The following is a 23192-nucleotide window of genomic DNA, read 5'->3' as shown; positions in this document are numbered from 1 at the left end:
TCTTATATGGCCAGCCTGGGGGCGGGCGAGAACCCAGAGCTGCAGCGGTGAGCTGGAGCTCTGCACAGCGTCTCCCTCCTTGCCTGGCCAGCTGCGCGCCCAGCTGCCGCCGCCCTTGGCCGTAGCAGCTTGGAAGCAACCCTCCCGCAGGTGGGTCACGTTTCTGGCTCTTTGTCTTGTACCTTTCGCCAAAGGGCCCGCCTCCTTTATCTGTTTCAGCTAACCTTGAACCCCTCCTTTCAGGACCCCTCTCCCCACGTTCGCGGGGAAGGAAATAGGTGCTGGCAAACTTCCCAGCGCCCCCTGCATCCCTCCCAGGGAAAGGACAATCTGTTAAGCAATTCAGCAAGCTTCCAGATTCCTGGTCTTTTGTCGCTTATCTCTGCACTAGAGAGCAGAGAAGTCCGATTTCAATTCCTCTCCTATCTCACTTCTAGATAAGAGCAATCTCGTGGTGCTCCTCAGAAGGGAGCCTGCAAGAATGTGGTTTTGGCAATCTCTGCCATCTCAGATCTGAGGTCACTTCTTGACCAAGAGCTGAAATGGGTCCTGAGACATGCACCTACTTCCACCTTTGATCGTGATTTAAATTTCCTTCCGTAGTTTAGCGATTGCTTTTCCAGAGAAATATTATTGGAAATGTAACTTATTATGAAGAGTAAACAAAACTGTGGTTCTGTTTGTCCAGAGGCAGCAAGAAAGTAGTTTTTCTCTCTGGATGGTAATTCGGGAACTTTCTTTAAAAGATGACTGGTCTAGTGGAAAGGGAATTGGATGGAGAATTGGGAAGCAGGTTGGAGAATTTCTGCTCCTTGCTCTAAAGAGAAACTCAACACCTCAGCCTCAGTGCTCACATATGCAAAGTAGAAGCCTATGGGACCAGACGACCCAACCCAGCTCTAACAAGGTGAAAATGCACAACCAAAGATGCTTGCGGGTTGGAAATTATTTGACCACCTTGTTAATGTTATAGGTATGACCAAGTCAGTACTCTCTTCACCAGAAGGCAGGTTTCATTTTTAATAGGGGAAACTACCCAGTTATGGAGACAGTCTCTTCCCCTACAAGTAGCTTAGACTTCCACCACATTTATCATTCAGCGCGCACCCTCAGCTTTCAAAACCATTCTTCACCCCGCTATGTGAGAATGTCCTAGTCCCTGGAAATGGCAGTCTCATAAATGTCACTCACGTGAAAGAACATTTTTTCTGATACAGTAGGGGTAATTTTATAAAATGGCACATTTATTTGAAGTAGTAACTTCTTTGAGATATGGCCTTTTGCAAAGGCCCAAGTTCTTCAGAATGTTGTGATTTAGCACGGTATTATTCTGCCTGCATGGCAAACACTGCCAACCCATAAAACAGGACGGCACTCCCTATGTGTCAAGCTGTGAGGTTTTAAAGTAAATGGTACATGTGTGGAGAGAAATTGGGGAACAGCAGTTTCTTCATTTGGCATCAGTTATGGTTCTGCTGAGTGATATTCAGCAGATATTGTTCCTACTGTATCAGAAAAAACTGTTCTTTCATGTGAGTGACATTTATGAGACTGCCATTTCCAGGGACTAGGACATTCTCACATAGCGGGGTGAAGAATGGTTTTGAAAGCTGAGGGTGCGCGCTGAATGATAAATGTGGTAGAAGTCTAAGCTTCTTGTAGGGGAAGAGACTGTCTCCATAATTGGGTAGTTTCCCCTATTAAAAATGAAACCTGCCTTCTGGTGAAGAGAGTAACGACTTGGTCATACCTATAACATTAACAAGGTGGTCAAAAAGTGGTACATGTGTAGAGAGAAGTTGGACAACAGCACTTTCTTCACTTGGCATCGGTTATGGTTCTGCTGAGTGATATTCACACGGCAACTCGAGGCTCAGAAACCAGCATAGACAAAGCCTGACCCCTGGCTTGAGGACAATCTCCAGGCTTCTCTTGGTGTCAGCTTGCGAACTGTTGTTAGAAGTAACCAAATAACATTTTTATGAGCCTGTTTGTGAACAAGTGGAAAACCCTGGGCCTTGAGCCTTGTTGTGAAGAGTTCTAAGATAAAGGGATTCATTTGTCATAGATTTCAAACTGGAAGAGAAACCCTGAGCAGTCACTACATCTCCCTGCCTCCTGAAGAGCCACCCTTGTAACGCTCTACCATGATTAATGCCAGTATTAAAGGATATAGACTCTCCTTTTAAAGCATCCCCAGTAGCTAGCACTGCAGTCATCTTCAGCTACACAGTTCAGTATTTCATGACCCTCACCACCTAGTTCTCTTCAGGCGAAATTTGAGTCTTTTGTCCACTGCCATTTAAAAATCATTTCCTTTTAGAATCTTAAGACTAATAAGCTAGTGGCACACACACACACACACACACACACACAATCACCCTTCGACCTTGAAGGCGTGCTAGGGCACCTTATAGCTCGTTTCTTCTGGGTTGTCCTCTGAGGAGGAGGTGGTTTGCTAAGTGTCTGTATCCACACTTACCTTTAATTCTGACTGTAAAACTCTAGGATAATAAGGCTTTCTGGGTGGGATTTTTGTTTTTTTTCTTGAAGTTATAGTTAGGCCAGAGCTGGTAAAAATAAAATTTACAAACTCAAGACATCCAAAGCCACCTGCTTGACTGTTCTTTGTACATCCAAAGAGAATGGGTCATTAGTTAATTATGAAGACTTCCTGAGCAGTCCCATGTGATGTGTTAAACATACTCAAAATATTTTGAGTGACATGTAGGTCATTTTCAAAATGATTTGAATTTAGAGTTGTTGTTTATTTTATTTTGAGAAGAAGTCAGTCCTGGAAGGAATAAAGCTAAGTAAATAACTAATAAAGGATAACTAATGCTAAAAATAATGCATGATAAGAAAACATACTTGGCCTATATATATAAACAATTTGTTCTTCCAAATCATTAAGAAAAAAAGAACAAAGAATGTTTGCACCATTTGAAAATCACATTTACAAACATATCGCTGCAGAAAGATACAACAGTTTACTAAAAGAAGTATTTCAACTCTAACAAGGCAGGGCATTGACATCCTAATCTAAATGCTTCTCCACAAAGTTCCAGAAGAGTTCATTCAACCCTGTGTGCAGTGGTCTTGCCATTTGTACTTTGACATTCAAGAATTTCTGAAAATTTTGAAGAGAAATATGTGTATTTCAAATGTAGAGGGCATGTTCAATCCTAATGTCAGGATGAAATAAAGGTCACGGGTTTGAAAAGTTAGGAACTTCCATTCTGGTTTAATAGAATTCGATAGCACACCTCTTAGAGGGTTATTAGAACACACACTGGATAGTCTCTTCTGCCTCAGCTCCAAAGATTGTAGGGGCTCCAATCCTGAGGAGCACAGGATAGGAGGGGGCAATTAGCCGTTGACAATGATTAGGCATGTCTTATCTATACTTGCTCGCTTCACAGGGTGTGGAAACAGCTTTGAGCCGAGCTAAATAGTGGCTGAAGTCACTCTGCACAGATGTTGGCAAACTTTCTTGCCCCAGGCAGATTAGTGCCCCTTCTCTCGGATCCATGCTGCACATTCCCCTGCTCAGGGCCTCACACACTAATTTGTCACGATTTGACTATGTTGCCACATCCTCCCCAAGACTGGAGCCCCTTGAGGACCAAGAGGGTCTCATTGATCACTTCATCCCTGACACAGCACAGTGCCTGGCACAGAGAGGCTGTTCAATAAATCTGTCGAAAACATGAAATCCTACTAAGATATTATTGGTAACACTGATTTTTAGGTTGGGAAGATGCTGATCATGACGGGCGTAGTAGCTTATGAGCATGGCTGTCCCCTGTACTGGACCAGTTAATACAGTCAAGTGCCCAGATATCTACTACCTGCCTTTTGGGAGAAGTGTGGGATTGCTTTGCACTGTGCAGTACATATAAAGTAAATAATGGAAATTATTATAACTTTTTTTTTTTAAAAAAAAGGAGAAAGACATTGCAGGAACCTTAGTGTTTCTTCTACTTAACCTTAATTTTATTAACCCTATTATACTGCTATACTGGGTAAGTTTCATAATAAATTTGTATGATACTTTGGAGTCTACTTCATTTTAAAGAGTAATTCATTTTCAAGAGTGACATAATACAATTAAGGCATTTAACTGAGGTCATAAAAATTGGAATATTGGATTTCTAAAGATTTTAATTTGTTTAGCTTAAGTAAAACATTTTAGTTCTTCTGTAATACCTCAAGGTATGTCATAAGCTATAAAACCTATTGAACAGTTCAAAAGAACTAAGTAATGTCGAATCATTTTTATAAAAAAATTATTACGCTTCTAGTTATTTCTTCTCCAGTGCTAAAGTATTTTAGTACCCAAGTACTAAAATGATTTTTTCATCCAATTCAATTGCCCTGATATAGGTATTATAGGACATGGAAGGAGGTCAAGGAGAGAGTAATTAGGCGGTTGGTAAATGGTTCATTGTGGTTAATAATGAAATTGTGCCGCTCGTTGGTTATCCTAGACTGAAATCCCAAATTGTGAAGGTTTTTTCTTCTTCCTTTCCTTTCTTTTTTTTTTTTTTTTTTTTTTTTTTTTTTTTTTTTTTTTTTTTTTTTGAGGCATGTGTGGCAAATTGGAAGATATGTGTTTGGGGATGCGAGTATATACAAAAAGGTCCCTGTAAGTATCTCCCTGAGAAAACCAAGAGTCCAGCAGTGGTATCAGATTTACAGTCACCAATAGTGTTAGCTACATGTATGGGGTGGAGCAGACCTGGGAACCTTTGTTGGATTCTGTTTTGATAAAGAATCTAGGAGTCTTCTGAGACGGAAGGCCCCTAAGGAAAGAGATTTAGGCCTAATGCGCGGAGTCAGGATTGGAAAAATGAATCATCCTGTCAGCCCAATTTTTCCCATTTCCTTAGTCACATGCCCAAATCTTGGGAAGAAAGGGATGTGAGAGAGAGAGAGAGAGAGAGAGAGAGAGAGAGAGAGACTGACTCTGTGGCGTGCTGGAAAACATCTCTCTAAGGGGGGGGGGGGGGGGATTCTTGATGTATAGCCTTTGCTGATTTCCCTGGTGTGAAAACTCACCTCGTGGTTGATTGCAAGCTTTCAACCACACCACTGAAAAGAGCCGAGATTTACAACCCAGGAATTAAAAGCTGTTTTCTTAAAAAATATTTCTCAACCAGCACAGCACTCAGGCTTGTTTATCAGAGTATAGCACAGGACAGGGGAAGAAGTTTCAAGAGCTCCTTCTCTCCTGAGATAAATGGAGCAGCTGCTGGGCCAGGCCTCGCCCCTCTGTTCAAGCTGACTTTGCAAACACTAAAGGCACTATGGCCATTGAGAGTCCCAGCGTCTGGGAGCCAGATTAAAAATGGAAGAAAATGGTGTCCAAAAGAAGATGAAGGAAACTATATTCATAAAAATGTATGAACCATCCCGGGAGATTTCTAAAAAGGGTAAGGAGATACCTTGAAGCAGAATGGAGTTCTCCCATCAACAGGGTTCAAGGGTGGAATCAGGTCCACAGCAAAACTGCTCTACCCCAAAACTGAGTGGGCAGTTATCAAATGTTTAGGTAATTTCTAGTGGCCTCAATGTAAAGATAAATGACTATTCCTAGGAAGTTAATCTAAACAAAGTTAATTCACAATTGAAATGATGCAATCACTTCCTAAATATCTCTGACTACAGTAGTCCTAGAATTAATACTACTAACTTACACTAAATATTACGTGGGTTGTTGTAATCACCAGATCATCCAATAAGCCATGCTCATATAGAGTGTACAAGCCAAATGCTACTCAATCAGTGAGAGTTGTTTTTATGCTGGTGACAAGCCAGGGCCAGGGCCTGGGCCTGGGGCTGAATCTTTGGGGAACCAAAGATTTGTAAGAAGTTTTCAGAAATTAGAATGTAAATGAAGGTCAAGGTAAATAAACTCAGACATGACTGAATCCCTGACCTTGTTGTCATGAGCCCGGGCTTTAATCAAATGAAATAAGCAGCCTAGACAGTGGATAATGAACCTACCTGCTGAAATTCTTGGCCAGGGAATCCGAAAATCATCTTCATTTAGCTTGACAGATGCAGCTGAGATCTAAATGTGAAAACATATGTTAATGAGATTTATAATTGAACTAGAATTTCACCAAAGAACTTAAATTAAAAATATTTTTGCGTGACCGGTGTGGCTCAGTGGTTGAGTGTAGACCCATGAACCAGGAGGTCACAGTTTGATTCCTGGTCAGGGCACATGCCGAGGTTGCCAGCTCGATCCCCAGTAGGGGTCGTACAGTAGGCAGCCAATCAATGATTCTCTCTCATCATTGATGTTTCTATCCCCCTCTCTGTCTGAAATCAGTTTAAACACACACACATATTAAAAAATATTTTTCCCTAAAGTGCAATTAAAATAGATAATATAGATCTGTATTACCTTGCTCCCTGGTGATTCATTTGGTGATAGTGAAATGTTATTAACAGAATCATTTTAGTTGCAGCACAGTCCTAGCTAGTTCTGATGATTAGCAGTTCCCATGGAAGCATATACCCCCACTGAACGTTAATGTAAAGGTTATATTTAGTTAATGACCCTTGACTTGATCAAACTGTACAAGATATTATTTCCTTTTGTGTCGTTCTAGCGGGTAGCATAAAAACTAATCATCAGTCAATTAAGTTGCTATGAGGCACATAACATTTTCTCACAAAACATCTAAAATAATCAGTTTTTCAGCAATGAACCTGCAGTGGTTTCTTTAGTTAGATTAAGAGCTTTAGATGATATCTTTCTGTTATCTAGGGCTATTACTAACAGAGCTACTTCTAACTACATCTAAACTGAAGATTAAACCATCCAAAAAAGAAAGAAAAATAATTCGTAGAAAAATCCATTGATTGTGTGGGGGAGGGGTACAGTAATTTTTTTAATAAACTGTAATTAATGGTCTCTGTAAACCAAAGTCCTTTGATTTTGCTACAGTAATGTACAGTCAGTAAAACAATATATGCTAAATGTGAACATGTTTGCTTCCCTTATGTATTTAGTGAGCCTTGATCTCACTAAATACATAAACTGCTCAGTGAGTAAATTGGATGTGTTCATGTGTTAGTGTAAGAGTTTTTGTTTTGTTTTTATATTTTCTGCTTTCCAATTGTCCCTGAGATATATCAAAACAAATGCTCTGGATCACAAGAAGACTGGCATAGCTGCAGAACTCCCTCCTGCCCTATGCCTCCTGATGAAAACAATGTTTGATTGATGGCTCTTCAGCTCATCATAAATATATTGTCAAGTTATGTTAGGTTTTCAGGTTGAAATTCAAAAGGAATCAAAAAACAGAAGGAAGGACTAAAAATAAACAAACAAAAAAACCTGTTCATAGGCATCAAATTAAAATGAAAAATCCTGTCACATCTTATAGTGTTAGGGGTGCTATTTCTTTTCTAACTTCCTGGAAGCTGTCCAGAGGAGATGCTGTCCGAGGAATTCAAAATCTTGTATGAACAATCATTTCAGAATTCAAACCTGACTTTTTAAATGGAGAAAGGGTCAGACTGTCTTTAATAAAGGTTTCATCCAAACAAACAAGATACTGTATGGCACTACATGAGAATGGCTATTAAGAACTGACGTCCTTTTGTGGGTGGATTTAATCAAACTATAACTTTGTGGCTCATGGAAGACAAATCTTTTTTTTTCCTAAAAATTTTTAAAATGTATGTTTATTGATTTCAGAGAAGAAGGGAGAGGAAGAGAGAGATAGAAACATCAATGATGAATCATTGATCAGTTGCCTACTGCAAGCCCCACACTGGGATGGAACCCGCAACCCAGGCATGTGCCTGACCAGGAACTGAACTGTGACCTCCTGGTTCATAGGTCCATGCTCAGCCACTGAGCCATGCTGGCCGAGCTGGAAGAAAACTCTTTAAGGTTTCCTTGAGAGAGTTACAGAGCAAAGCGTACCTGCATATCTGCAGTCTGATATCTTACCTTGAGCCTGGCTACCTTGACTGTCTTCTTCTGAGGTCTGCACACCATTCTTGCCTCTGGTTTTCATAAAAACAAGATTCTAGACTCTCAGACCCGGTCAATAATTACTTAGGGGAAAAACTGTAAAGCAGGTAAAATGTTTCTGCATCCCCTAATAAGCTCAACACCCTGTCTTTTTTCTCCCACCATTAAACTTCAAAACAGCTATCATTCTGTTTTCTTTCCCAGTGGTTCTCAGCCCCGGGTGCTCCTTAGAAATGATAGTTTTAATGTCCGAGTTCTCCTTTAGATCAGTTAACTCAGAATGCCAGCAGGTGATCCCCTAGCATTTAATAGCTGCCCAGCTGATTTTAATGTGTGACCAGGGAAGGGAACCACTGAAAGCTAACAGGCAATATTCACAGGCTTGGCTCTAAAATCATCTGGGGAAAAGCTTCAAAAATTTTTTAACTTTATTTATTTATTTGTTTGTTTGTTTGTTTGTTTTTCTGTCACCATTTATGCCCTCTTCCACCTTCACCTTCCCCCTTGCTCCCACCCCCTCACAATCAATTAAAAAATAAACAACAACAATGCCCAGGCTCTATCCTAGACCAATTAATTCAGACTCCAAGAGTCTGCTCATCGTATTTTGCAAAAGCTCTCCGGTGTTTCTAATGTGCACCAGGGTTGAGAACCACTGGTTTCTGTTGTCATCTTTTGCAGAAGTTTTTGCACTTTTTAAGCCTTAGTGATTATAAGAAGTTGCTTTGATGAATGAAGGAAATATTGGAAGGAGTGCCAGAAAGTGCCTGTCTGTACCACCATTTCCCTTCTCCTCACATTCCTCTCCAAACCCATCTCTGTAGGAGGTCTTTCTTTGTTTACTTATGATTATTTTATGGCCCTCAGCACACTACTTCTATTACTCAATAGTGTGTGTCTTGTGATGTTGATAGTTTTGTCTTTATAGTTGTTTTTATGATTACCTCCAAACCTTTTTTATGTAAAACATTTTTTTTCACTTTCAGTTTGTATATATATACATATGTAAAGTTGGGTGAACTTAAAAACAAATAAGATTTCTAATAATATATGTAACTAAGATTGAATCTTTACATAAAAGAATTTACCTTAATTTGTATTTTCTGTGGATTTATCAGAATAAAAAATACAGGAGGAAGTCATGAAAACTAATTATTTCTCTCAGTCCTATCTGCACTAGAGGACGGCTTTTCTTCCTTTTCTCTTCTAAATACAGTATTTATATATTTTCTTTTTCATTCCATAAAAGCCCTAGGGGAAACAAATCGTCCATCTCCCCAGAGCAAGGCAAGAAAGTGCCACCTTTTAGAAGGGCACGGTTAGGTTGTTGAACCCTGAACCCTGTTCTTCTTTTTAAAAGAACTGGGACATAGGTCTATTCTAGGGCTGGGGAGGGGAAAGGGGCCATTTTTGTCCCTGACTGCTGATACACAGGACTTTAACATTTTATTTTGATATATTCTCCAAATGAGGTCTATGCGTATACATAAATACACAGCTAGGATGAAAATCATGCAACTTTAATTTTGTATCCATTTATTGGATGTTTGTACATGGCCATTATGCTTTAGTATGAATTATTTCTTTTTAATAGCCTGGGATTATCTCCTAAACAAAACAAATAGGTTGCATTGTATTTTTTTAATACGTTAAAAAGCATTATTTTTTAAGTATAAGCATTATATATATATATATATATATATATATATATATATGATCATCCTAAAACTTATATTGAAAGGCAAAGTAACTAGAATATTTAACACAGTTCTGAAAATAAATAAAAGTGGGAATAATTAGTCTACCCAAATTTAAGACTCACTATATAACTACATTCAGAGTCAAGGGGAGACACATAGATCTATGGAACAGAACAGAGAACCCAGAAACTGACCCACACATGTGCAGACTGCTGATTCTTACAAAGGTGAAAAGCAATTCAATGAAATAAAGATGATCTTTTTAACAAATGATAGGGAAGTAATCAGATATTCATGTATGCAAAAAAAATGAACCTTGGCTTAAACACTTTATACAAATATTAACTCAAAATGGATAATGGATTTAAATGTAAAATATAAAACCTTTAGGAGAAAATACTGTGGACCTAGAGCTTAGTGAAGAAATCTTAGACATGATAGCAAAAGCACAATCCACACACACACAAAAAGCACCATTAAATTTCATTTTAAAAAAACAAAAAACTTTGCCCTAACCGGTTTGGCTCAGTGGATAGAGTGTCACCCTGCGGACTCAAGGGTCCCAGGTTTGATTCCGGTCAAGGGCATGTACCTTGGTTGCGGGCACATCCCCAATAGGGAGTATGCAGGAGGCGGCTGATCGATGTTTCTCTCTCATCTATGTTTCTAACTCTCTATCCCTCTTCCTTCCTCTCTGTAAAAAAATCAATAAAATATAAAAAATAAAAAAAACCTTTGCTCTGTGAATGACCCTGTTAATATAATGAAAAAGCAAGCTACAGATTGAGGGAAAAAAAATATTTGAAATCCCTATATCTGACAAACGACTCATATCCAGTGTACATAAAAAATTATCAACACTCAACAGTTGAAAAACAAACAATCCAATTAGAAAGTGGCAGACGACACAGAGACTTTTTACCAAACAGGACGTGCAGGAAGCAAACGAGCAAATGAAGAGGTCCATACCATGGATTGCTACTCAACAATAAACAAGGTCAGACTATTGATACAGGCACCAATGTGGGTGACTCTCCAGGGAATTACACTATGTAACATATAAGTGTTAATAAAGGTCTGAGGACGTAAAACAATTTAAAAGTTTATTTGGAATCTTAAAAGATTTGAATCCCTGAGACACAGATTCAGGTAGCAACCCAAGTTTCCCTCAGAGAGACAAAGGCAGGCTTTGTAAAGACAAAAAACACCAAGGGTAATTCGTTCATGCAAATGAAGGATTGCAGGCTAGGTAACAGATTGATATAAACCAAGGGATAAAAAAACTCAGGAGGAGGTCAAGTGCATGTGTGCCCACAGAGCAGTGGTTGCTCCAGGTTTGTGAGTCAGCCTTGGGCTGAGTTTAGCAACAGGTTTAGCAATTTGGCAGCTCTGAGACTGAGGCATCAGATATGCCCAGGCCCCACTTCCTTAATAGCCTCCTGACTGTTTTATATAACGTGACTGTCTTAGCAATGCTTATTCCAATTTATTTTTTTCCATTCCTGAAGGATGCACAGGAACCTCTTGTATTACCATTACAAATTTCTGTGAGTCTATAATTATTTCAGATGAAAAGATTTTTTGGTTAACATCATTGATTTGTTAACTATAAGCATTTAATATGTGCAACGTTTATAATCCCGTTTGGACATTCACATGCTTTTACTATGCTAAAGTTCTCTGAAGCTGGAAGTGGCTTGTGATGTCTGACCCTTGGGAGGTAAGAGAAGTAAACACACCACACTGCTCTAGCACCCTCATGGGATGCTAGGTTAAGAACATCCGAGAAGAATGCTGCCTCAGGTTTCCAAAACCTGGGGTGGGATCTGCAAACAGGGAGATGATAGGCAAGACTCTTCATTACCCACACTTGACCCCTCTTACGCACACACGCGCATGTATTTCAGTGGCAGCTTCTACCATGGCTTTCACAGTCCTCTGGGCCATTTTTGCATCTGCGTCATTAGTTGCCAATCTCTAATCTCTACAAACATCCTTGTTGGACCGGATTACCTAGATTACCTGTCTGGCCCACCTCTCAAGGACCCTATCTGGGAAATGCTTCATAGGAGATAAAACCAGTCCTGGTGATTTCCCCAACCAGGAGATATTCTTGTCGCATTTCCTGTTACGTAGCAGGTTTATAAAGAGCTAGAGGAAAGAGAGGAGACCACTGCTGTGTTTTAACTATTTTAACCCATCTTTCCCTCAATAACTGCTTCCTCCTTGCCATCTTTCTTATTTTTCTTTATTCCAGAATCCCATCCTACATCCAAGAGGAAAATAGGACTAGGAATCTAGTTTTTAAGCAAGAATCCTTACTACCTCCATAAATTCATGTTTACACCTGGGAGTTATTTTGAGTTACAAATGGTCTGAAATGGGTGTAACTTCCTTCTTTATGTAGTATTTACTGTAAAATGATCTCTCTTGTGGTTTAGAACATCTTGTTTTTATGTACATCTTGTTTTTATGTACTTCTGTTATTAGGATATTTCCCCAAATAATTGCTAACTTTTTTTCCGTGCAATTATTTCTTCATCACAGTTATGGTAACCTTAGGTCAGGTCTTCTTCTTTTTTTTTTTTCATAAAAAAGTAATCATAACATTGCATTTTCTTAGGTTGATTAGCAAGCAGAACTGTGACAAAGGCCTGTGTACAGTTTATTAGGGAAGTGATTTCAGGGAGCAGGCGTGAGGGGCACGGAGCACAAAGCAGAGAAGGTGGGAAAGACAGGAAGAAGACGTTACCTTGGCCATTGCTACAGACCAGTGATGCTCTGATCCAGGGGGACTTTCTGGGGAGCCTTATGAAATGTGTCAGAACTGTGTGCCAGAGGATGAAAGGGAAGTACTTATCTATGGAGTCCTGGCCCATGGGGGCCCCATGGGTTGTACATGTCTGAGTTCTATCCAGGCAGAGGTATCAGAGGGACCCCAGGACAAAAACCAAGAGATATAAGATGTGGGGCCCCAATGTGAGCCTCTGTTAGGCACTAGGAGCTGAGCAGTACTCAGGTACTGCCCCAGGTCTGGAGCTAGAACCGGGAAGATAGGATGTGGAGCTCAAGATGTAGCCAACACGATATCAACCTCAGAGCTTCTATAACTTGATAGGAGTTATGACCAATGGAATAACTATAGTTCCTTCTATTAAGTCAGCCAGTGATATTTAGTATCTCCTTATTGGTTTTGCACTTTCAGTTTGCCCAGTGATGTCTCTGAAGGTTGAAGAGTGGAAATTAATTGTAATGGTTGGAGTAACAGCCCAAGTACGTTATATTGGGTTGCCAGGTTGCATTTTAAGAGAGAAATATTAAAATAAAATGTGAAAGAGTTGTAAATGAGAGAAATTGGCACTTGAGCTATTTTTACATCTATGTTTTCATAAATCCGTATGTTCTAAAGCCATTTCATGGGAGATTTTATTTATAAAATAAGAGAGTTCAGCAGAAGCTTCTTAAGAATTATGGAATGCTGTTTCAGATAAATTGTATGCATTTCCAATAAACACATTTATAGAAGCATAAAATTAAACCTTAATTTACAGAATTTATATAAAAGATATTAATTAGATAATTAATATATTGATTCATTAAATAATTAATGTTTATTAAGTAATCTATCAATAAATTTACTATGTCTCAAAAATGGTTTTAAGATATGCATCTTAAAACAAATGCATCTGATCTTTCCGATGTCTCCAAGGTAGGTACATACTACCAATTTCTCATTTTAAAGATGATGACACTGGGACACAAAGAGTTTCGTTACCCAACCAAAGTGTAGTCAAAGGTGGAATAAAAAATATAGGACTGTGTAGTCCACATCTTCATTTTTTTAAAAAAGTTTATGGCAGGTTATAAAAATGAATGCGGTTGCCAAATTGTTCACAATAAAGTCCAGAATCACTCTCTCTTTGCAATGATTAAGATGATCCAAGTGAGAATATGTCAATAAAGATATCATCCAACTCATTACAGGACACCAGCAACTTGATCAAATCTGTATTTTGTTTGCAAATTTTAATCCCAATATAAGAGATAGAAAAATAATATGTTAGGATAAACAGAGTAATGAGGGGATAGCCAGGCACACTAGAACTTTTGGAACTCTAACTGTGCAATAAATATAATATCATTGCAAAACACATGCACAGTTTAAAACATCCCCCAGTAAGTGTCTTGGTTTTTTATTGCATCTCTTTATCCAACAGAAGTTTTTCATCAATGATTTTGTTAAATAAGACATCTGAGAACATATATAAGATAATTTTTAAAAATATATACATATATTTTTATTGATTTCAGAGAGGAAAGGAGAGTGAGAGAGAGAGGCAGAAACATCAATGATGAGAGAGAATCATTGATTGGCTGCCTTCTGCATGCCCCACACTGGGGATCAAACCCACAACCCAGGAACATGCCCCGACTGGGAATCGAACCATGACCTCCTGGTTCCTAGGTCGACACTCCACCACTGAGCCAAGCTGGCTGGGCTATATATGACAATTTTTTACTCCTTCAAAATTTTGTGAGGAATTCATTAGAAGCTTAGAACAACATCAGTCAACCACTGTTTCCTGGAGATAATTCTCATTAATTTTTCCATGCCCAGAGCATTCATATTTTGTTGGGTATTTGTTCTATTATCTTTCAGTCATGGAGAAAACGTCTACAGATACACTTCCTCTTACTATGATTCCTCCAGAAGAGCAAGAGACTGTATGTATTTTTGGAACTGGAGATTTTGGAAGATCACTGGGACTTAAAATGATCCAGTGTGGTTATTCAATTGTCTTTGGAAGTCGAAACCCCAGGACATTCAGCCTGCTGCCCAGTGGTGCAGAGGTCTTGAGCTATTCAGAAGCGGCCCAGAAATCTGACATCATAATCATAGCCATCCACAGGGATCATTACGATCTTCTCACAGCACTAACTGAGGTTCTCCGTGGGAAAATATTGGTCGATGTCAGCAACAACCTCAAAATGCATCAGTACCCAGAGTCCAATGCAGAGTACCTTGCTCAGCTGGTGCCGGGAGCCCACATAGTGAAAGCATTCAACACCATCTCAGCGTGGGCTCTCCAGTCAGGAGCACTGGACGCAAGTCGGCAGGTAAGATCAAATGATGAATTTACTTTACACTCAATTTCGTATGTGCACTTACCTCAAAATAGAATGCCTACTGAATCCTTCATCCTACTAATATATGACATGAACTGCTTTCTCAGGATGGAGCAAGTTAGGGGAGTTAATTGTGATTCATCTCCCACTGCAAAGCTTTTGATTTGATAGAACCCAGTGATGTCAGTCTCCAGAGGTCTCATGTTAGTACTAGAAAATAACACACCTAAAATCGTTGATTGATATCCTTTGCACTCCCATTACCTTGTATGAAACTACTTCCATTTATTCACTGAGGTTAGCAGGAATCCATAAAGGAGGTGGCACCCATGAATACAGAAGAAACATCAAACTGTTCACACTGTGGAAAATAAAGTCTTGTCCTATCAGTGTGATATGCCTGAAATATCCCTCAACTTGAAACCCTGGTACTTAACTCTCCGACCCACATGTACAAGTTCAAAACTTCATCTTATTAAATATGTTGATTCAACACCCTTGTTTGAAAAGCTGTTCACTACTACAGGTCCTGTTCTAAGCAGTACTCATATAGACTTTCACAAACAATTATTAAAGAAAGTATAAATACCAAAATAATTATTTTTCACCCAGGCATTCATCTGTGGAAATGACAGCAAAGCCAAGCAAAGAGTGATGGATATAGTTCGTGCTCTTGGGCTGACTCCGTTGGATCAAGGATCTCTCTTGGCAGCCAATGAAATTGAAAACTACCCCCTGCAACTGTTTCCAATGTGGAAGTTCCCCTTGTACTTCTCTGCTATCCTGTGTGTCTTCTTGTTTGTCTACTGTGTTATCAGAGACATAATCTACCCTTATGTGAATGAAAAGAAAGATCACACATTTCGCATGGCTGTTTCCATCCCAAATCGTGTCTTTCCAATAGCGGCCCTGACACTGCTCGGGGTGGTTTACCTCCCCGGTGTCATCGCTGCCATTCTGCAGCTGTACCGAGGTACGAAATACCGGCGGTTCCCAGGCTGGCTGGACCACTGGATGCTTTGCAGAAAGCAGCTTGGCTTGATAGCACTGGGGTTTGCCTTCCTTCACGCCATCTACACACTTGTGATTCCTATTCGTTACTATGTACGATGGAGGCTGCAAAACTCAACCATCACCCAGGTAAATCTCTACTCCTCTGTGCTCTCCTATTCCTTCAATCAAAGAGGAATCTTGCTACGTGATATTCCATTTTACAGATGGCAACAGATATAGAAAATCAGTCTTCTAAGCATATTTATTTTTTAAAGTAACTAGAATTAGACACCTGCTGTCTGTTTTTTGTTTTTGAGTGGATTCAGTTGACATCTCATACAATCATTGAGAAGGCAAGTTAGATTCCCAGGTTCCTGGGGTCCAGATCTGTATTCCCAGGATTGACTGGGATCCTGAAAAACAGACAGATTTGAGGGCTCAAGAACCCTAAATGACACCTCCTTGAATTCCTTTGGGGCACATTCAGTAAATGTAAAGTAATGCATTTTCAAGCTTCTGTTTCTATGCATGCCACCTCTTTTGGGAAGTCAAAAATAACCATCTAATTAGGAAGGGGCCATTTGGACTTGTGGCACAAGAATGTAAACAAATTTCCAAAAGAGTGCTTATAACTCCATTAATGTTTTGACTTCCTTAATTGTTTAGTTTACTAAGCAAATGGCAAATAATACTATTTTCTGCACAGCCAAAAAAATTCAAAGAGAATCAGCTCAGGGAGTCTAAAAGCAGTCCCAGAGGAAGTGCTACATATCAGCTCCAGTTAGGAAATCATTAGTTTCGACCAATCTTTAGTCTCATAGTTCATTAGTCAATAACTCATTGATGTTGCTTCTGTGGGTTTCTCAACATTATTTCCCTAACAAATACAGGTGAGGTTCTTGGGGAGGAATCACATTAAAGTAGCCTGATTTCTCTCAATTTGCGGTGGGACAGACTTGATGCTGGATTACAATATAATAGACATGAAAGAACCCACATGTTCTGTGTGTGAATGATCAGTATATCATACAGAAAAACAGAATCTTGCTGTAATTATTTGAGAACATCCAGTTTTGCTTAGGAAACAAGAAACTATATGGTAGAGAAGGTTTAAGTAAATGTTTACTTTGTTTTAGTATGTATGGGGTCAATTACAACTCCTGGAGTCAACTATTATAATGAAGTCCCAGCAGAACCAATTACTTTTTCTATCACAAAAATAATTCTAAGTGTGTTTTTCTCTACAATTATTTTCAAATGACTATTAAGAAATGTCATCTAATTTGCCTTGAGTAAATAAGCCATGCAGAGGTGTTTTCAGTCCTCTTGAAAGTTTGGGCAGTTTATAAAAACATGTCATTTTTAAAAAATGCTTGTAATTTTTCTTAGGCAATATCCAAGAAAGAAAATCCATTTAGTACCACGAATGCCTGGCTTAGTGATTTATACCTGTCTTTCGGAATCCTTGGATTTTTCTTCTTCATCCTCTTGGGGATCACTTCCTTGCCATCAGTTAGCAACGTGGTCAACTGGAGAGAGTTCCGATTTGTCCAGGTAAGGACCTCCAGATTCAATCTGCTCTCATTGCAAAATGTGTCTGGCTTCACAAATATCCTTGTTTTTCTCTCACACCATGCATAAGTTTTCCTTTTGCTCTGTCACTTCCCTAGCAATTTCCTAAAAATAGTAACTGAAGCAAGTTCAAATTAGAAAATGCTAAACTCTGGTACCAAAAGGCAGATTCTGTAACGGTTTGATTCCTAGCAGGGCATCCCTTGCCAAGATTCCTGACTCCTCCCAGAGCCCCAGCTACAAGTATAGTGTGAAAAACACCAACAACTATTATACTTTGTGGCAATGGACTTGGTGCAAGGTAAAGAGAAACCCAAAGACAACATTTCTCTTTCTGAAAATCAACCTTAGATTAGGATCCCATTCATATACAAAGCAACATATTGAAATAAAGTTTAAAACCTTAGAAACACATCATGCTAGCTAGACTGTCATCATACCAGACTCAATGCTGGCCTATAACAGGAAAAATCTGTTTTTTCCACGTATCAACCACCAGCCACCTCATTAAAGGGGATTTTTAACTATTCTTCTAAACCAGTCATCCCCAAAGTGTGGTACCTGCACCCAGCAGCAGCGGCAGGATCGCCTGGGATCTTGTTAAATACACAAATCCCCAGGCCCTCCCAGACCTAATGGATCAGAAACTGGACGTGTGACCCAGCAGTTTGTTTTAACAAGCCCTCCAGATTATTCTGATGCATGTTCATTGTGAACCAGTGTAATGGAATAGACCAGTGGTTCTCAACCTGTGGGTCGCGACACCTTTGGCGGTCGAATGACCCTTTCACAGGGGTCGCCTAAGACCATCCTGCATATCAGATATTTACATTACGATTCATAACAGTAGCAACATTACAGTTATGAAGTAGCAACGAAAATAATTTTATGGTTGGGTCACAACATGAGGAACTGTATTTAAAGGGCCAGAAGGTTGAGAACCACTGGAATAGACCATTCGTAATTGATTTTAGGTTTGAATTGTATAGAACTGTTCAAATTTCAAAAGTCTGTTTTACTAGTATCCAGGGACCAAATGCAGTCAACATTTTCTCATGTTCACACCTATATTCAAGACATTAAGATAAAAATGAACGTTGAGCTTTAGTATATAGGCCAAAACAGATAAAAGTGAAGTTTGCTAATTGCTCTTAATTGTGATAGAAATTAGCTAGTATGTGCTTTTAGTCAGTAACGTATACTGATGTGGTACTTCTTGAGGACATACTGTGTCTTGTGCATCTCTGAACTCCGGAAACGGTGACCAAGGGAAAAGGTTACCATGGAGGAAGAAGGCAAGGCACCTTGTTCATTCTAACTCAAAAGAGTTTACTCCTGGGCAGCTTTCCCATCCAGCCAGGTTAAGATGAACCACCACGTCATTTGTAAGCACAACCTTTTTTTCCAAATGAAATATTTATCATCCTGAAGGAGGGTTATTGCTTTCTTCAGAATGTTCTAAATGTGAAAGGTTTCAAAGGTTTGTGGTTGTTGACAATATTCTCCATTGGCTTCCAGTGTTTTGCTTTAAAATGCAAATAGTGTTAATGTACATATTTTTGTTTCTTGCTTTTATAGTCCAAACTGGGTTATTTGACCCTGATCTTGTGCACAGCTCACACCCTGATATATGGCGGAAAGAGATTCCTCAGTCCTTCCAGTCTCCGGTGGTATCTTCCTTCAGCTTACATACTAGCACTCATCATTCCTTGCACCGTGCTGGTGATCAAGTTTATCCTCATCCTGCCATGTATAGACAAGACCCTCACACGGATCCGCCAGGGTTGGGAAAGGAACTCAAAAGGCTCTAAATCAGCACTGAATGGACAAACAGATATTTAAAGCAACGTTCAATGCACCCAGAGTTCTGAACTGTCTGTTTAGAGACGAATAATGGGCTCAGTCAAGAATGCATTTTTCTCCCACCATGGCCTGAAGTTTGTGAACAGCAAAGGAAATGTTGCCTGACTTTAAGAAATTGAGAGATTGGAAGAGAACAACATTTTACCTCTGGTTAGTGATGAACTGATGTAGGTCCTGCCTCCCAGAGGCAGTCGGGCTGTCATCCAGATTAGCTTTGTGGCTTCACACTCAGAAGCTTCTGGTTGTGGACACCATGCAGAACCTAATTAATGTCTTGCAAACTCCAGGGGCAGTCTATGCACTTTCCTTCTCTGGTTCAAGGGCTGAGTGGAGTGAGAGAAGACAGTAAAACGGTGGTCACTGATAAAGGCTTTCTTTGGTACGTCTGAAGAAGAGGACCAAATGAAGTAAAAGAAATGAGTTGTTTTGTTTGTTTTTTGGACATGAAGGTGATTATAAATATTGCCATAGTGAATTCTGTAGTTAAATGTACTCTTTGATTTTGCTTTTACCAATGTGATTGTGTACACTGGGAAACTATTTCGTAACACAACAAAAATACCATAATTGATTGGAAGTATGGGTCAGATATATGCAAATATATACAGTTGTCCAAAGATCCCTCCTCTACAACGAATAGGTGTAAGAAAGATTGAGTTAAAATTGAAGGATACCACTAGGATTTTCTCAGTGTATAATGAGCAAGGATGGGTTGATAAAAACCCTTGCACAAAGAGTTTAAATAAACCAGAATTTTAGATAGCAAGCTAAATAAATATTGTAAAGTTGCACTAGATTAGGTTTTGTTTTGTTTAAGTATTATGGTATGCTTTGTAAATAATATATTCCAAATATTATTCATTACCAATTATCTATGAAATGAATTTCTCATATAAAAATGTAGCTTCTATAGTTTTTCATATTTTGAGCAGTGAAATTAAGTGAATAATGCAAGTGAAAGTGTGACAGATGCACAGATGAGAGAATTATGGAAAGTCTTAGGGCAGAAAGGTGTGAGCAGTAGTTGTTACATGAGACTTGGTTCTCAGATCCTCACTGGAATGCAGGATGATTCCGTCGAGGGCAGTGAGAACAACACCTGGTGTTAGACCAGTGGGGTCAGACGGGACCTGGGTTCAGCAACCTCAGTATCTGAGTTTTGGCTAGGAAAGAATTCAGAGCCAAGCCCCAAACTATAAGAGAGTATCCTCCTATATAATAAAAGGCTAATATGCAAATCAACCAAATGGTAGAACGACCTGTCACTATGATGTACTGTCATGACCTGGTGTACTGACCACCAGGGGGCAAACGCTCAATGCAGGAGCTGCCCCCTGGTGGTCAGTGCATTCCCATAGGGGGGAGCGCTGCTCAGCCAGAAGCCCTGAGCCAGGCTCATGGCTGGCGAGCACAGTGGTGGTAGCCAGAGCCTCTCCTGCCTCCACAGCAGTGCTAAGGATGTCCCGCCAGGGAGCAGGCCTAAGCCATCAGTTGGACATCCCCCAAGGGGTTCTGGACTGTGAGAGGGTGCAGCCTGGGCTGAGGGACCCCCTGAGTGCACGAATGTCCAGCGCCAGGCCTCTAGTTTATTTAGAAAATCACAGAGATAGCAGAAATAATTCGTAGAAGAAATGGGCTTAGGAAACAAGTGATAGAGGCAAGGAAAGGGCCCCTGAAGCTTAGAAGTGAGAAAGGTGAAGTTGATAGCACCTGAGGGGAAGAAAAGAAGGAGGGGAAACATGGGGGTGCTCTGGGAAGGGGGAGGGAGAGCACCCTGGGTCCTTGCCCGAAGGGTTGTAAGGGTAGAGATGTTAGGGGAGGCCCCAGGGAAAGATCTCAATAAAAAATTCAGCAGTTTTCCATGTGTGTCCTTTCAGGCTCTAGGTCTCCACTGATTGATTGGTCAATGCCAGGGCAGGGGGTCATTAACCAACGCAGCTGGTCCTGAGGTCAACCATGGGGTTGCTTGTCTGATTTTGCTGCATTTTTTTTTTGCCTACTCCTGAGATATAGCTGAAGCCTAGACGTTATCTCTAGGGAGGAAAGGTTGAGGGTCCAAACTGCAATACCAGTGATATGCCAAGAGAGGAAAGGTCACCACTGGGGCTTTCCCCCCAGGTGACCTCCAGGACCTGGCCCATCGTCCTTGCTCTGCTCATGTCTGTCTATCTGCCTACAATCCTGTTTTCTGTGCTGACAGTTCCACCTCAAAGTGACCTTCACCAGGATTAGCCTTCCTGGCTCATACATGAAGCTAAAAAGAGCCTTAGGCACCATCTTCCCACATACTGAAATAACCAAAAGCCTTTGGCTTTGTCCTTTTTTCACCTGCTCTATCACGACCATTTGTTTTTATCTTTTTTCACATGCTTAGAGAGAGGAGAGAGAAAGGGGGAGAGAGAGAAGCATGGATCAGTTGCCTTCCGTACCTGCCTTCAAGGGGGATTGAACCGAAACCCAGGCAAGTGCGCTGACCAGGAATTGAACTGGCAAATTTTGGTTCACAGGATGGTGCTCAGCCAACTGAGCCACTCTGGCCAGACTCTTTTTTAACTTTTATTATCATATATTCTACATGACAATATACAAAACAATTAAAATGTATTAAAACATCACCCATAATCCAGGATATTTTTTCTATAAAACTTTTAAAAAAATAGTTCTATTTATACTGCATACTCAACTTTACATCCTTTTTCACTTAATGTATTAGCGGCTTTCTACTCTTAGTTACATGGTATATGTATTTAACTTATAGCTGCATAATATTATATCAAGTCGGCATTTATTAACCACTGCTCTAATTAAGAATGTAAGGTTATATTCATTCTTTACTAAAACAAATGACATTTCAGAGACTTACAACTTTTTCCCATATTTCAAATTATTTCTTTAGAATACTTGCAAGAATTGGGATTACAAAACTTTAAGAACTTTTAATAGCATTTGATATATATTGCCAAATTATTTCTAAAGTGACCTTGTCAGGATCATTGGTATTGGATAGGGGTGTTGGTTTCATCATTCCTTCATAGGTTTTGCATTTTATCTCAATTTGTGTTCACTGAAAAGATACACAGAGCATATGATCCATTAATTTATCCTTGATCCACCCAGCAAGGATACAAAAAGCCAGAAGACTTTGAGCAGAGCTGTGTGTGAGGTGCCAACCTGAGAGCATCGATGGGAAAATGTCACTACTCATCCCCTCTGTTTTATGCCAAACAGCCAAGTGTTGGAGGGTTGTAGCCTGGCCTTTGGCTAGAGAATTGGTGGAGGACTATCTAGGCTGAAACCATGCTCCTTTTTAATAACAGAGTAATATGTTTTTACTGGGTCACAGTTCATCACTAAAAATAGGAAATACCATAACTAGGTAACAAAGCTTTCCTGGAGTAAAGTAGACTCCACTTTTATAACCTAGTAGAAATGCTCTATCCAGGAACTAATAAAAGCTTTCCATGAAATGGGGGGGGTGGGGGGGTGGGGGGTGGGGCATATGTAACACTTTCAACAATAAAGAATAAAAAAAAAAAAAAAGCTTTCCATGAATCTAGAAGTTAAAGAGCGCCCCCTAGTGGTTTTGACAGCTAGGTTGCCAGGTCTCAACCTCACAGATTTCAAACCACACCAGCTGTCCAGAAAAGCCAATTTCCTTTTCTTCCCTCCCAAAACCCTCCCTCCACAAACCATCAAACCAATTTGACCATTCTAACACAGCCAAATAAATGAGTTTGGAATAGATGGAAATAGTGAACTATATCCCTTTTAACAGATCCAAACTGTTCTATAGCAAAAAGTTAGACTACATTTCTTCACTACTGGTATGTTTCCTGTATTCTAGTAAAATTTTTCTTAAGCTCATAGACCTTTTATTTTTGTATGTTTCCCTGACTGCACTTGTAAATGTGTACTCATTAAACATTATTTTAAAAATA

General features: G+C 39.7%; 1 protein-coding gene across 2 annotated transcripts; it reads left to right on the top strand.

The window, feature by feature from the left end:
* STEAP4 (STEAP4 metalloreductase) lies at nt 1-23192 on the top strand. 2 transcript variants are annotated; one of them, XM_059712237.1, is made up of 5 exons: nt 1-150; nt 14360-14817; nt 15439-15966; nt 17209-17373; nt 18970-23192. In XM_059712237.1, exons 2-5 carry the CDS (start codon nt 14362-14364, stop codon nt 19231-19233), a joined length of 1413 nt encoding a protein of 470 aa, XP_059568220.1. In that variant the 5' UTR covers nt 1-150; nt 14360-14361; the 3' UTR covers nt 19234-23192. The 2 variants fall into 2 exon arrangements, with proteins under 2 accessions (XP_059568220.1, XP_059568219.1); XM_059712236.1 differs by lacking the exon at nt 1-150 and adding an exon at nt 5022-5435.

The sequence above is a fragment of the Myotis daubentonii genome, chromosome 10, assembly GCF_963259705.1.
Source record: "Myotis daubentonii chromosome 10, mMyoDau2.1, whole genome shotgun sequence".
NCBI classification, from domain to species: Eukaryota; Metazoa; Chordata; class Mammalia; order Chiroptera; family Vespertilionidae; genus Myotis; species Myotis daubentonii.
This window is presented reverse-complemented; position numbering and strand designations above follow the sequence as displayed.

Bases quoted from the DNA above. Each gene is read 5' to 3' on its own strand.
- STEAP4 (XM_059712236.1), top strand. From the start codon at position 5,351: ATGGAAGAAAATGGTGTCCAAAAGAAGATGAAGGAAACTATATTCATA. The intron at 5,436-14,359 runs GTAAGGAGATAC...ATTATCTTTCAG, and splicing joins CCGGGAGATTTCTAAAAAGG to TCATGGAGAAAACGTCTACA. The intron at 15,967-17,208 runs GTAAATCTCTAC...AATTTTTCTTAG, and splicing joins AAAACTCAACCATCACCCAG to GCAATATCCAAGAAAGAAAA.